The following is a 13705-nucleotide window of genomic DNA, read 5'->3' as shown; positions in this document are numbered from 1 at the left end:
CTCACGCTGGGTTACCTTCCCTGCTCCTCTCTAATTCTGGTAATCTCTCATCTGTCAGCGTGCAGCTGAATTTAGGGTGACCAGTTGTCATCTGCAATTAAGGAGGGGTCCACCAGGCTGTCAGGCTTTCGGTACTAAAACTGGCGACATCTTGGGCAAACTAAGACAAGTTGATCACCTTGCAGGAATCTTTGCTTTCCAGGTCTTTGTACTCTACATCATCTCCCTGAAATGACCTTAAACAATTCACCTATCGCCACAGACCTCATTTTCCACCTGTGAGGGTAACTTAGGGTTGTTATGGGAATGTAAGGCATTAGTACGTAAAAAGGGCCTACTACTGTGCCTGGCATATAGTTAATACAAGTAGCTCTGCTTGTTTTCTTTTGGTTGAATGAGACTTTGGAGATCACCCGGCCTCCATCTGGTTCGGGAGTCCTCTCAGTGGTAACCCTGCCTGATCTCCCCATGATGTTGCACTCACTTCCTCACCTGGAGCCTTTTCCTTATGGCTGCTGAGCTAGCCCCCATCCTGCCAGCTCTGAGCACTCATAGAGAATGGAACTCTTGGTGACCTCCTGTGCCTCCTGGAGGACGACTGGCCTGTCTCCAGCCTGGCACTTCTTTTCCCTGGTTCTCCTCCCTTAGTGGGACTTGGCCCCCAGCTGTATCCTGGTGGTGTTTTCTGGAAGTCATGCTGTATGCCCCTGTGAACACTGAACTTGACTCAACCCAGGGCTTGTCTCTACCTCACACAGGCATAGTAGGTATAAAGGGTGCCCATCCTCTGAATTAGACCTGGAGAAGAAGTTCCTGAGGACAGAAGGCTCATGAAGAAGGCTGCGAGGCCTCTATCCCTGGATTGTGGGTGCTAAGTGGGAAAGTCCTACAGGAGTTTGTAGCCAAGGCCCTGGTTTCCCACTGAGCTGCTCAGCAGGGACTCCCCTTTCTCTGGCCTAGAACCAGACACCTGGGCACACTCTTGACTCAGCAGGGCAGGATAGCAAAATGGTTAGGACCCCTGGCTGCCTGATCAAGCCGCATCCAAATCTTACACTAATTTTAGCTGAATGACCTTGGGCAAGTAATTGTATTTTCCTCATGTGCACAGAAAGGATAGGTCTGCCAGCCTAGCTTATATGAAATAGTGAGTGCTACTATTTATGGTTAATATCCCCACCCCCAGGGAATGGACATGAGGTGTTTTGCACCTTCTGTACAGATGGCAAGGTGACCAGGCAAGGCTGCGACTTGCTCCCACATATGTGGGTACCTGGATCTCCATACTCTTGTCCCAGTGACCATGGAGAGCTGTGCCCGAGATCACAGGCCTCTCCTCCCCACAGGGGAGGGGACTTCAGGGGCCATGTTAGTGGCTGGTAACATGGCCTGGAGAGGGTGTTTGCATCACATCCCAGCAGGGCTCTTTGCAGGTATTCTTGGGGGCCTTTACCATTAAAGGCAACTAGACTGTTCTGAGTAGGAGCATCGTGGTGTACCCTCCTCCCTATGCATCAAAGGATAGAGGGAAACAGACAGAGTCCCCAAGAACAAAATAATCACAGGGAAGCCACAGGGCACGCTGCGGAGTGGTGCCTGGCACACAGGACGGCCTGGATAGCTGTTTGCAGAGGATAAATGAAAGCAGCAGGTGTGGGTGCACCCAGGCCCTCGGCACCCCTCAGGGGCCAGGCCATATGCTTCTGTGACTATTCGTGGGCAAGTGAAGCTGCAGAGGTCACGTGTTGCTTGCGCTGGGGAGTGGGAGAGTAGGGTGGTGTGCGGTGGGATGTCATGTGGACAGTCCAGGTGGGAGGAACGAGGCTATGGGTTAGGCGTTTCATCTTCTTGGGAAGACAGCTGCTTTGAGCATTCTTGGGAATAAGTTGAGAGGCTTTGTGGCTTTTCTGCCTTCATTGAGAACATTTTCTGTCCCCACTTAGGAGAGCAGGGTGTCGTGTATGTTTCTTTGAGTAGTACTCAAGTCCTGAAAGCTCCATCTCATAACTTCTACTTCAGTCCAGGACAGAGAGCTACTGTCTTTTTTTCATGGGTCTGCCTTCTCTGTTTCTTGGATTTTAAAGAGCTGGCTGGCTTCAGTTTATCCTTGAATATGCCAGGTTATTTTTTCCAAAAAGTTATTTTTATGATGCATTTATTTTTCAATTTTAAAGGTAGAGTATCACTGTATATACTGAAAATATTTTTATGCAAATAAATAGTGGTACTTATTTTATATGAAATAAACAGCAGGACTATAAATAGTAATAAATTGCTCTAATCCTTTATAATAACTATTTAACATTCTGCTTAGATTTTCTTTCAGTCTTCTTTCCCAGGCATGTATACTTTTGCACATACTTGAAATTACTGGGTGCGCATAATTTTTATATTCTGTTTTTAAAAAAACACCTAAATGCTGTAATATGAACTATTAAATAAGAAAACCAATGCACAGATGTAGGTTGATAATATTATTTAGGGAGCTCTACTAACACCTGGAGAGGGTGTGAGGCATGTGGAATGCCAGAACTCCAAGTAGAAAAACAGCCAGAGATCCAAGCAAGATATTCCATCAAGGAAATAAAAATGGTTAATTAATCATAAAAGGTAAACAGTCTCCTTATGACAGCAAAGGATATAATTTCCACTGATTATATTAGCAAAGATTTTTTGATGGTCCTCTTATTTGTTGGCCAGGATATATGTAAATTGATGTAAATATTCTGGGAAGAAGTTTGACAGCATATATCAGGGGCTATATATTTGTTTACTAATTATATTTTCTCGCTGGTGAATGTCTACCATCTGGTGGGTTAATTTTTTAAATTGAGTTATATTGAGTATTTAAAATAATCAAGATAACAACTTATTCTATTTATAGATCCTTTTACACAATCTGTTGCTTGCCTTATCTTCTTTTAAGCATCCAGGTGTGTTATATTTTTTTATCGTTAGGTTTGTTAATCTGTTTCTTTGTAGTCTTTATTGCTCCTATGTTGAAAAAGTCATCCTCAATTAAGGGGCTGTATAAATGTTAAAGTCTGTTTACTTCTGATATTTTGGTTTGATTTTTAAAAATATTTAAAATGTAATTCTGTCTAGAGTTCTATTTTCTTAGGTTAAGGGTCTCTTTCTCTCTCTTATTTTCCCAGAATTATTCATTGGCTAGGCTGACATCAGTTATTAACCCTTTTCTTCCCTAATTTATTTGTGAGGCCTCATTTAGCACTTATTAAATTATGAAAGAGATCAAATTGCCAACATCCGCTGGATCATGAAAAAAGCAAGAGAGTTCCAGAAAAACATCTATTTCTTCTTTATTGACTGTGCCAAAGTCTTTGACTGTGTAGATCACAATAAACTGTGGAAAATTCTGAAAGAGATGGGAATACCAGACCACCTGACCTGCCTCTTGAGAAATCTGTATGCATGTCAGGAAGCGACAGTTAGAACTAGACATAGATGAACAGACTGATTCCAAATCAGGAAAGGAATATGTCAAGGCTGTATATTGTCACCCTGCTTATTTAACTTATATGCAGAGTACATCATGAGAAACACTGGGCTGGAGGAAGCAGAAGCTGGAATCAAGACTGCTGGGAGAAATATCAATAACTTCAGATATGCAGATGACACCACCCTTATGGCAGAAAGTGAAGAAGAACTAAAGAGCCTCTTGATGAAAGTGAAAGAGGAGAGTGAAAAAGTTGGCTTAAAGCTCAACATTCAGAAAATTAAGATCATGGCATCTGGCCCAATCACTTCATGGCAAATAGATGGGGAAACAGTGGCTGACTTTTTTAGGGGGCTCCAAAATCACTGCAGATGGTGACTGCAGCCATGAAATTAAAAGACGCATACTCCTTGGAAGGAAAATTATGCCCAAACTAGACAGCATATTCAAAAGCAGAGACATTACTTTGCCAACAAAGGTCTGTCTAGTCAAGGCTATGGTTTTTCCAGTGGTCATGTATGGATGTGAGAGTTGGACTATAAAGAAAGCTGAGCCCTGAAGAACTGATGCTTTTGAACTGTGGTGCTGGAGAAGACTCTTGAGAGTCCCTTGGACTGCAAGGAGGTCCAACCAGTCCATCCTAAAGGAGATCAGTCCTGAGTGTTCATTGGAAGGACTGATGCTGAAGCTGAAACTCCAATACTTTGCCAAACTGATTCGAAGAGCCGACTCATTTGAAAAGACCCTGATGCTGAGAAAGATTGAGGGCAGGACGAGAAGGGGATGACAGAGGATGAGATGGCTGGATGGCATCACTGACTCCATGGACATGAGTTTGGGTAAACTCTGGGAGTTGGTGACGGACAGGGAGGCCTGGCGTGCTGTTGTCCATGGGGTCGCAAGAGTTGGACACGACTGAGCAACTGAACTAAACTGAACTGAAATTAGGGGCTGTATTTTCTGGCCTGTAGATTTTCTTTATATGATCTTTTTTCCTATTACCCTCTGTTTTAATCCCTGCAGCCTTATAAAATTGATTATCTCCCTACTTTTTCTCTTTTAGAGAGTTTTGCTTGCTTATTCCCTAGTTGAGATTTAAAACCATTTCATCAAGTTAAAAAAAAAAAAAAAACTTTTGGGGATTTGAGTCAGAATTGCATTAAACAACCTATAATTTAACTTCTTAAAAAAATCACCATTATTACAGTATTTTGACTTGTTGTCAATGAATGTTATATATCTTCAATGTACAAACCTATTTTTAAAAATATATTTGTGAACTTTCCTACTTTTCTTAATATTGGTCAAATGTATTTTCCATTATGATTAGCTCTATATTTTGTTTTATTATTTAAAATTTTTTTATTTTTCTGTATTTTTGAGCTCTATATTTTATATTACATTTCTGTTTGGAATAGGATCCTTAAAACTATATTTACTGTAGGCATTTAGGGATATTATTGAACTTTGCATGTTTAGTTTGATTAGCCATTTTGCTGAGATCTTTTTAATTTGTGTACCTTGTCAGATGACTGCTTTGTTGAGGTTATGCAGTCATGTCATATACACATAATCATCATTTTATCTGTTTCTGATGTTTATGCTTTCTATTTCTTTGGCCAGAATGTCTATGACCATATTTAGGGATATTGATGATGGAAGGCATCTTTATTTTGCTCTTTGTTTTAAAGGGAAAGCTTCTGACACTTTCCTTGTTGTTCTCAGCAGGTCTGAGATCCATTGATTTTATCCACAGGGGCTGTTATGATTTATAACTACAAGAAACCTTTCTAGACCTTTGAGCATCTGGCACAAAGTACTAGGGGGCTCATTGTTTGGAAAGGTTTGCTTTTTCTAGAATCCTCAACTTGCCCCAAAGTTTGAGCCTGCAGGGCTGATCCAGTCCTCAATCTCTTTTTACTGAAAGTCTGACCTCTGGCATTCATTCCTCCCGGTAAGGCTTTGCAGTCTCTTCTGCAAACCCCATCTCACTAATCTAAGAACAGGTTCCTGACATTGGACAGCAGCCAGGCTAGGGTCACCTAGCATAGCCCTGGACCAGAGGAAACAGTAAAGACACTTTTTAAATTTTTTTTTATTGAGCCTCGGGGCTTGCGGGATCTTAGTTCCTTGACCAGTGATTGAACCTGGGCCCCCTGCAGTGGAAGTGCAGAGTCCCACCACTGGACCACCAGGGGAGTCCCTAAAGACACTTAATGGGATGTCCTACCTCTCTGGTTCCTTGGTCTTTTGGGTTTTTGCCCTTACCCCCATTCGTCCCCTTTCTTTTCTCAGACCAGCTCAGTGAGGTCACCAGTAACTCTGTCCTGCCCATTGAGCCTGGCCCATCTCTGCTGGTAATGTTCTCTGGGGGTCTTCCTACTCCACTGGGAAAGTAAGTTAATACAGTACCGGGTAAAGAGGTCTCTTTCACACCATATAAGACTCAAGGACTGGAGCTTAGGGTTGTCAGGGAAGGCTTTGTGGAGGAGGTGACACTGGAGCTGCTATTAGAGTCAGAGTAGACATTCTGTGAGGCAGGTAAGGGTGAAGGGCTTCAGTTTTTATTATTTCTATCAGATATGCAGATAACACCACCCTTATGGCAGAAAGTGAAGAGGAACTAAAAAGCCTCTTGATGAAAGTGAAAGAGGAGAGTGGAAATGTTGGCTTAAAGCTCAGCATTCAGAAAACTAAGATCATGGCATCTGGTCCCATCACATCATGGCAAATAGATAGGGAAACAGTAGAAACAGTATCAGACTTTATTTTTGGGGGCTCCAAAATCACTGCAGATGGTGATTGCAGCCCTGAAATTAAAAGACGCTTACTCCTTGGAAGGAAAGTTATGACCAACCTAGATAGCATATTGAAAAGCAGAGACATTACTTTGCCAACAAAAGTCTGTCTACTTTGCCAACAAAAGTCTGTCTAGACGGTTTTTCCAGTGGTCATGTATGGCTGTGAGAGTTGGACTGTGAAGAAAGCTGAGCGCCGAAGAATTGATGCTTTTGAACTGTGGTGTTGGGGAAGACTCTTGAGAGGCCCTTGGACAGTAAGGAGATCCAACCAGTCCATCCTAAAGGAGATCAGTCCTGGGTGTTCATTGGAAGGACTGATGCTGAAGCTGAAACTCCAGTACTTTGGCCACCTCATGCAAAGAGTTGACTCATTGGAAAAGACCCTGATGCTGAGAAGGATTGGGGGCGGGAGGAGAAGGGGACGACAGAGGATGAGATGGCTGGATGGCATCACCGACTCAATAGACATGAGTTTGGGTGGACTCCTGGAGTTGGTGATGGACAGGGAGGCCTGGTGTGCTGCGATTCATGGGGTTGCAGGGAGTTGGACACAACTGAGCAACTGAACTGAACTGAACTAAATAGACTTTGCATTATTGCTGCTGTTTAAAATAGGATCTTTTCTTTCTTCTTTCCTCCTTCCCTCCCTCCCTGTCTTCTCCTCTTTAGCATACTTTAAAATATTTAAAATATGAATTAAAAAAAATTTTATTGGAGTATAGTTGATTTATGATGTTGTGTTAGTTTCTGCTGTACTGCAAAGCGAGTCAGTTATGTATGAACATACATCCACTCTTTTTCAGATTCTTTCCCCATATAAGCCCTTACAGAGTACTGAGTAGAATTCTCTATGCTATTCAGTAGGTCCTTATTAATTATATGTTTTACATATAGTGTGTATATGTCAATCCCAATCTCAATTTATCCCTCTTCTCCACGCCCCTCACCCCATGGCCATAAGATTGTTTTCTACATCTGTGACTCTATTTCTGTTTTGTAAATACGTTTAGTTGTACCGTTTTTTAAAATTCCACATATAAGTGATATCATACTCTTATATAACTGAGAAAGATTTGTTCTTTGTCTGACTTTCTTCACAGAATAAGATCTTTAAAAGCTGTTTTTTATTGTTGGCATATAGGAATGTTATTGAATTTTGTGTATTAATTTTGGAATAAGCTTCAAAGGCTTAGAGTCCTGGGGAAGTCTGGCCTCTTGAGGGAAAAGACCACAGTGTGCTGAGGGATGGATCAGTGCTGTCTGAGTCAGTGAGTGCTCCTGGCACTGGGGGCAATCACCAGTAATGCGGGCCTCCAGAAAGACTTCTAGAAGAGGTGGGACCTGGCCTTGAAGCATGGAGCAGTGTGGGTAGGATGCGAAGGGGAGGGCAAAGTAGAAGGTGAGTAGGGAAACATTTGTAGTAGCCCCACTATTTGCCTGCTAGGCACTTGGTTAGTATATTGAGTACTGTATTAAAATGTCATTTTATTTATTTTTGGCTGTGCTGGGTCTTCACTGCTCCAAAGGCTTTTCTCTAGTTGCGGTGAGTGGGGTCTACTTTCCAGCTGCAGTGCACAGGCCTCTTTGTGGTGCCTCTCTTGTTGCTGAGCACAGGCTCCAGGGTGCACCAGCTTCAGTAGTTGTGGCATGTGGGCTCAGCAGTTACAGCTCCCAGGCCCTAGAGTACAGTCTTGAGTTGTGGGGCACGGGCTTAGTTGCTCTGTGGCAGGTGGGATCTTCTCAGGTCAGGGATGGAACTTGTGTCTCCTGCTTTGGCAGGTGAATTCTTTACCACTGAGCCACCAGGAAAGCCCCACTGAGTACTTTCAATGATATTTACTTTTCCTGACAGCCTTACTAGGTAGACAATGATGCCCCCATTTTAAAGATGGGAAAACTGAGACTCAGCAAAGGTAAGTGACTTAGATGAGCTGGACAGCTAATTTCCGAGCCTCCATACTGTCAATGTCTCTCTGCTGCCGTATATATGAAACAGCTTTATTGAGATATAATTCACATACCATATAGTCCATCCGTTTAAGGTATACAGTTCAGTGGTTTGAGTATATTCAGTGTGCAACTCTCACCGCATTCAATTGTAGAACATTTGCATTACCCCTGCAAAGAAACCCCTCACCCCTCAGTACCCCCAGCCCTGGGTAACCAATAATCTACATCCCGTCTTTACATTTGCCTGTTCTGGACCTTTCATGTAAATGGCCTTATACAGCATATTGTCCTTGGTGATTGGCTTCTTTGACTTACCATTGTGTTTTTAAGGCCCATCTATGGCTTAATGGTAAAGAATCCTCCCCCACAACCAGGAGATGCGGGTTCAACCCCTGGATCAGGAATATCCCTGGAGAAGGAAATGGCAACCCACTCTAGTATTCTTGCTTGGGAAATCCCATGGACAGAGGAGCCTGGTGAGCTACAGTCCCTGGGGTCGCAAAGAGTCAGATATGATTTAGCGACTAAACAACAACAGTATATATTGGTATTTTATTCCTTTCTGTTGCCAAACAAAATGAAAGTGAAAGTGAAGTCGCTCAGTCATGTCTGACTCTTTGCGACCCCGTAGACTGTAGCCTACCATAGCCTACAGGCTTCTCCATCCACGGGATTTCCCAGGCAAGAGTACTAGAGTGGGTTGCCATTTCCTTCTCCAGGGGATCTTCCCAACCCAGGGATCAAACCCGGGTCTCCCGCTTTGCTGGCAGACGCTTTACCCTCTGAGCCACCAGGGAAGCCCGCCAAACACAATGAATATACCACATTTTATCTGTTCATCTGTGGATGGACACATGAGTTGTTTCCATTTTTTGGCTATTATGAATAATGCGAGGATCAGATGGTTAGATAGTATCACTGTCTCAATGGACATGAGTTTGAGCACACTGTTAGTGAAGGACAGGCGAGCCTGGTGTGATGCAGTCCCTGGGGTCGCAAAGAGTCAGACATGATTTAGCAACTGGACAACAACACCACGAGTAATGCTGCTGTGAATATGTGTACTGTTTTGTGTGGACACATGGTTTCATCTTTCCCAGATATACACCCAGGAGTGGAATTGCTGGGTCATGTGCTAACTAGGTTTAACCATTCAAAGAACTACCAGACTGTTCTTCAGAGAGGCTTCCCTGCTGCCTCTTGGACAGACCTATTTTCAGAGTGACAGGACAGGGAAGAAGGTCAAACCACAAAGTCTGTGTGAATTGCCTCTTTTCACAGAAGTAGACTGTTATAAAGCACTCTTAAGACTGTGACTTCGCTGTCGAGTCTGATGATCCCGGAGGGACATGTGGGTCCTGCAGGGCCTCAGGCACACGGCCATGTGGCCTGGTCATTGGTGTGCTGGCAGAGCTCTGCCTTCTGCATTCTGGCTAGCAGGCTGTGCTATTAGAGAATGTGCTAGAATCAGCCCTAAGCTCAGGGCGCTATATGGGGACAAGTGTTGTGAATGGTAACGAAGGCTCTTGGAGGAAAGAGGAGAAGGTCTCGAGCCTGGCACAGGGAAGATGGGTGGGGGAGAAGGGAGGCAGTAGGAGAGACAGGGTCAGGGTCTTTGGGGTTGGGGGCAAGTCTGTGGTCAACTGTGGCTGCTAACTCTGGTCTTTGTCCTTTGACTGCAGACCTGGCCGAGTGCAAGCTGGTTTCCTTCCCCGTCGGCATCTACAAGGTCCTGCGAAATGTCACTGACCAGATTCACCTCATCACGCTGGCCAACAACGAGCTCAAGGCCCTCACCAGCAAGTTCATGACCACGTTCTGTCAGCTCCGAGGTAGGCCGGGAGGGCATTCTGGCTCTTACCCTGAAGGCTCCGACCCTCTCTGGGAACTGTCACCAGGGCTGGTCCCCTGGTCAGCTGGTCTCAGGAAACAGTTCCCAAGGAGGGCCTTTAAGGGTGGACCCGTGTCCTCCCTGCAGCCTGGATATCTCCCCTACCTCTAGCTGGCTGTGAATCAGATTGACTCATGGTTAAGGCTGTGGGTCCTGGAGTGATTCTTTTGTTTTGAATAGACCAGCAGGGTATTTGGGGTCTTGCAGCTCTGGAGTAGTTTTTTCTCGGTAGACTTGTTAACAAGCCCCCTTCTGCACCCTGCCAATCTAGCACTGTTTTCCCATGTTGCTTTTTCAGTTCAGGAGTGACATGTCAGGGATGTTGTTTTCTCTGCTGTGCACACGCAGAGCAAGTGGACTTGGGTGCTTGGCAGAGAGATGAGCAGGAGGCTGACAGGCGGGCGTTATGATGCATATGAAATTTCTCCTCCGGATGGAGGAGCAGAATGCAGTGGCCACTTCGTGTCCACTCCCTGCTCCTTCATCCTTCTGCGGGAGTTCACTGCTGCTCAGCCCAGTGACCTGTGGGGTGGAACTGCAGCCTGGGGGCTTGGTGTGTGTTTGTGAAATGGTGGGGTGGGAGAGAGAATTGGGAAGGGCACAGAAGAGGTGATTCCTGCCTTCTGGAATTCTCTATCTGTTAGGGGCATGAAAGGGGTCTTAGAGTCTGTTTAGAGAAACCAGTATGTAAAATGCTGCTGATGGAATCTGAGGGACCTGAACAGCCTATTTCCTGCAGCTTCCCTTAGGAGATGTGGACTCTGGCGGAGCCCAGAGAGGAGAGGGAAGCATGAATTGGCAAACCTGGGCCAGAGACAGAAAGCAGCTTGGACAGTGGCTCGGGAGAAAGCTACAGGCGGGACCTGGGCTGGGTGCAGACACAAGGGCCGGGAGGAGGGATTGATCTGTGGGGTCGTTTCTGACTAAAGCTCACAAAGCTCATTGCATTTGTGTTTAAAATATTAAAGTGCTTATGATGGGGGGTGAGTCAAGGAATCCCAGGGCAAGACATGTTTCCCCAGGAGCATCTGTGGATGGTTTTCACCAGGACCATTTTACCATCCTTCCTTTTCTGGTGGCTGCTTCTTTACACAGGTGAGATGGGTCCTTCCAGCCAGGGGGGCCCTTGGACCAGCAACTGTCAGCCTGGCTGAAATTAGAATTGATTTGCCTCGGCTTTACCCCAAGACCCACTGAATCAGAATGTCTGGGTGTGGGTCTGGGTAGAGGCACCTGTTAAAACCTAAATCAATCGTTCTAAAGTGCAGGCAGCCAAAATTGAGACCATAGTTTAGACCAACGCAAATGCCAAACTGAACTGAACTGAAATGCCAAAGAGACTAAGTTATGAGTGACTCAGATTGGTAATGATCAGAAGGAGTGGTGGGTACTGTGGCCAACTGGTACCTGCCCTGCTCAGCTTCTGCCAGACGTGCCACGGGAGTGTTCTTTTTTTCCTTCTTCTATTTTTTGGCCACATCAGGCAGCATGTGGGAACTTAGCTCCCCAACTGGGGATCAAACCTGTGCCTCCTGCAGTGAAAGTGTGGAGTCTTAACCTCCGGACCATCAGGAAAGTCCCTGGGATTGTTCTGATTATTTTATTCAATTGAAGCTAGAAAGATGGATCTTTATGTGAAATTTATCCATTTTTACTTTAACGTAAAAACATTTTGCAAGTTAGACTTAGCCAGTTGAGAGAATCTCCCGTAAAATATTAGAGCTGTTTCTGCCATCTCATCTCACAGTGGAAAAGGAAGGTCAGGGAAAGAAGTGATGTGTCCAAGGTCTTCTAGCAGGACACTCACGTCACCCACTCCGCAGGCGGGATTGCCTTTCCAGACCACCTGCGTTAGTTAGCTCAGGGGCCTCCTGGAGAGGACTTGACATTTGGCAGCACCTTGTGGAATGAGTGAGCAGGCCCTTTCCTGGAGACACAGCAGCAAGTACCAGAGAAATACACTCAGGGGCCCTACATTTGTGCCTCAGTTGTGAAAATATGCTTACCATGATACCCTTCCATGAGTCAGTCGTAAAAATGTACTTACCATGATACCCTTCCATCAGAGGTCTGTAGAAGGATGCTGTTTGCCCTCCCTCCTGTGCTCTGGTACTCCTGCCTCCCCTATACTGCCTTGGATTACAAAGAGAAGGCCCCGGTGTGCCCAGCGATTGGATTTCACAGAGGCAGCAGTGGGCCCAGGGAGGGTGACCAGGAATAGAGGGGCTGGAGCGGAGAGACTCACCTGGCTTCCACAGTGATGGCTCTGGGTCCCAACCTTTATTCTGGTTTCTCTTTCAAATAGAAAAACCTTTTCCTTTCAAGTGTGACAAGGAGGCTTGAATAGGCTTTTCTGGGCTCCTCATCTCCTGCTAGCATCCTCTTGTGGGTTCTTGACAGAGAAGGTTGGCTGCCTCAGTGTTGGGGAGAGAGCGGCCTGCTTACTCCATGCCTGTGCCTGTCAAGTGGTCTCCCGTGGATACTCTGGACACTTCTTTTGCTGGAGTCATGGCCCGTTTGAAGTTGGATGGTCTTTTTTTTTTTTTTTTTTTCACTTTATTTTTTAGCCACATCATGCAGCAGGCAGGATCTTAGTTCCCCAATCAGGAATCCAACTTGTGCCCCGCCCGCCACCCTCTGCAGTGGAAGTGCTAGGTCCTAACCACTGGGCCACCAGGGTTGTCTTTAATGGTTACATCCCCTTGACATCTTTCACCCAACTTATAGTGGGAAAAAGCAAGATCTGAGATGGACAATGGCACAGATCGTATCTGTCCAAAGGGCAAGTAGGCTCTGCTGAGAGTGGGTCCCTAAGTCTGGTTGTGGCTCCTCTGGCCTGTCTCCTCCCATGTTCCCATCTTTCCACTTCCTCCCGATGCAAGTCATTCAGGTCTTTTTATTGAGTGTATCCTGAGTCTGCCAGGCCAGAGGTGTCCAAGACACACCTGCAGAAACAGACAAAGACCATCCAAGTGAGAACCAGCAGAGGCGTTTCATTCAGAGCTTGCTCTAGCCAGGGATTCAGCCACTGTCACTTGGATTTAGCAGGGAGTCAAAGGCAGACAGAGGAGTGGGAAGGATTTATAGTGGATGAAAGGGAGAAGGCTTCAGGTGTGCCTGAAGGCAGGCTGGGAGCCCAGGGAAGCTGGAGGCAGGCGGGCCAGCTGGCTGCAGGGCCTCCTGTGTGATTGCTTAGGATGTACTTCTGGCTGTCTCCTCTTGGTCCTAAATGGAATATTGGGATAAACATTAGGGAAACTCAGTAATCAAGTTCTGGCCATTTGAGGCCAACTGTTACAGAGGATGTTATTTGGCTTCCTGGATAGTTGATGGAGATGGTAGTCTGACTGCCTCCAAGTCTGACTTAACAGAAGGCTAGCTTCCTGGGTGGTTGCTTTACTAACCGGACGATTTCCTGGACAGGATGCTGCAGGTTGTGGGTCACAGATCTATTTTTATACTTGGTCTGGCCATTGTCTGTGTGTATATTCAGTCTCACAGCCTGCTCTTCAGCTCAGTTCACTGGCTTCTCCTGAGCACCTGTTCTGGGCCTGGCAAGGGTATGAACAAGTGACTAATAACACTGGACCCAAATTCCCTGGGCAT

At 45.5% G+C, this 13705-nt stretch overlaps 1 protein-coding gene across 3 annotated transcripts in view; it reads left to right on the top strand.

Moving 5' to 3' along the window:
* The window catches only part of LRRC20 (leucine rich repeat containing 20), a 71565-nt gene that overhangs the window by 26862 nt on the left and 30998 nt on the right, over positions 1-13705 (top strand). For all 3 annotated transcript variants that reach the window (XM_061405224.1, XM_061405221.1, XM_061405222.1), the window contains one exon: positions 9891-10040. In XM_061405224.1, the coding sequence (XP_061261208.1) occupies positions 9891-10040 (150 nt within the window). The remainder of the gene's footprint in view (positions 1-9890; positions 10041-13705) is intronic.

Source organism: Bos javanicus, chromosome 28 (genome assembly GCF_032452875.1).
Source record: "Bos javanicus breed banteng chromosome 28, ARS-OSU_banteng_1.0, whole genome shotgun sequence".
In the NCBI taxonomy this organism is placed as follows: domain Eukaryota; kingdom Metazoa; phylum Chordata; class Mammalia; order Artiodactyla; family Bovidae; genus Bos; species Bos javanicus.
The sequence above is the reverse complement of the archived record's forward strand: the minus strand, read 5'-3'. Positions and strand labels throughout refer to the sequence as shown.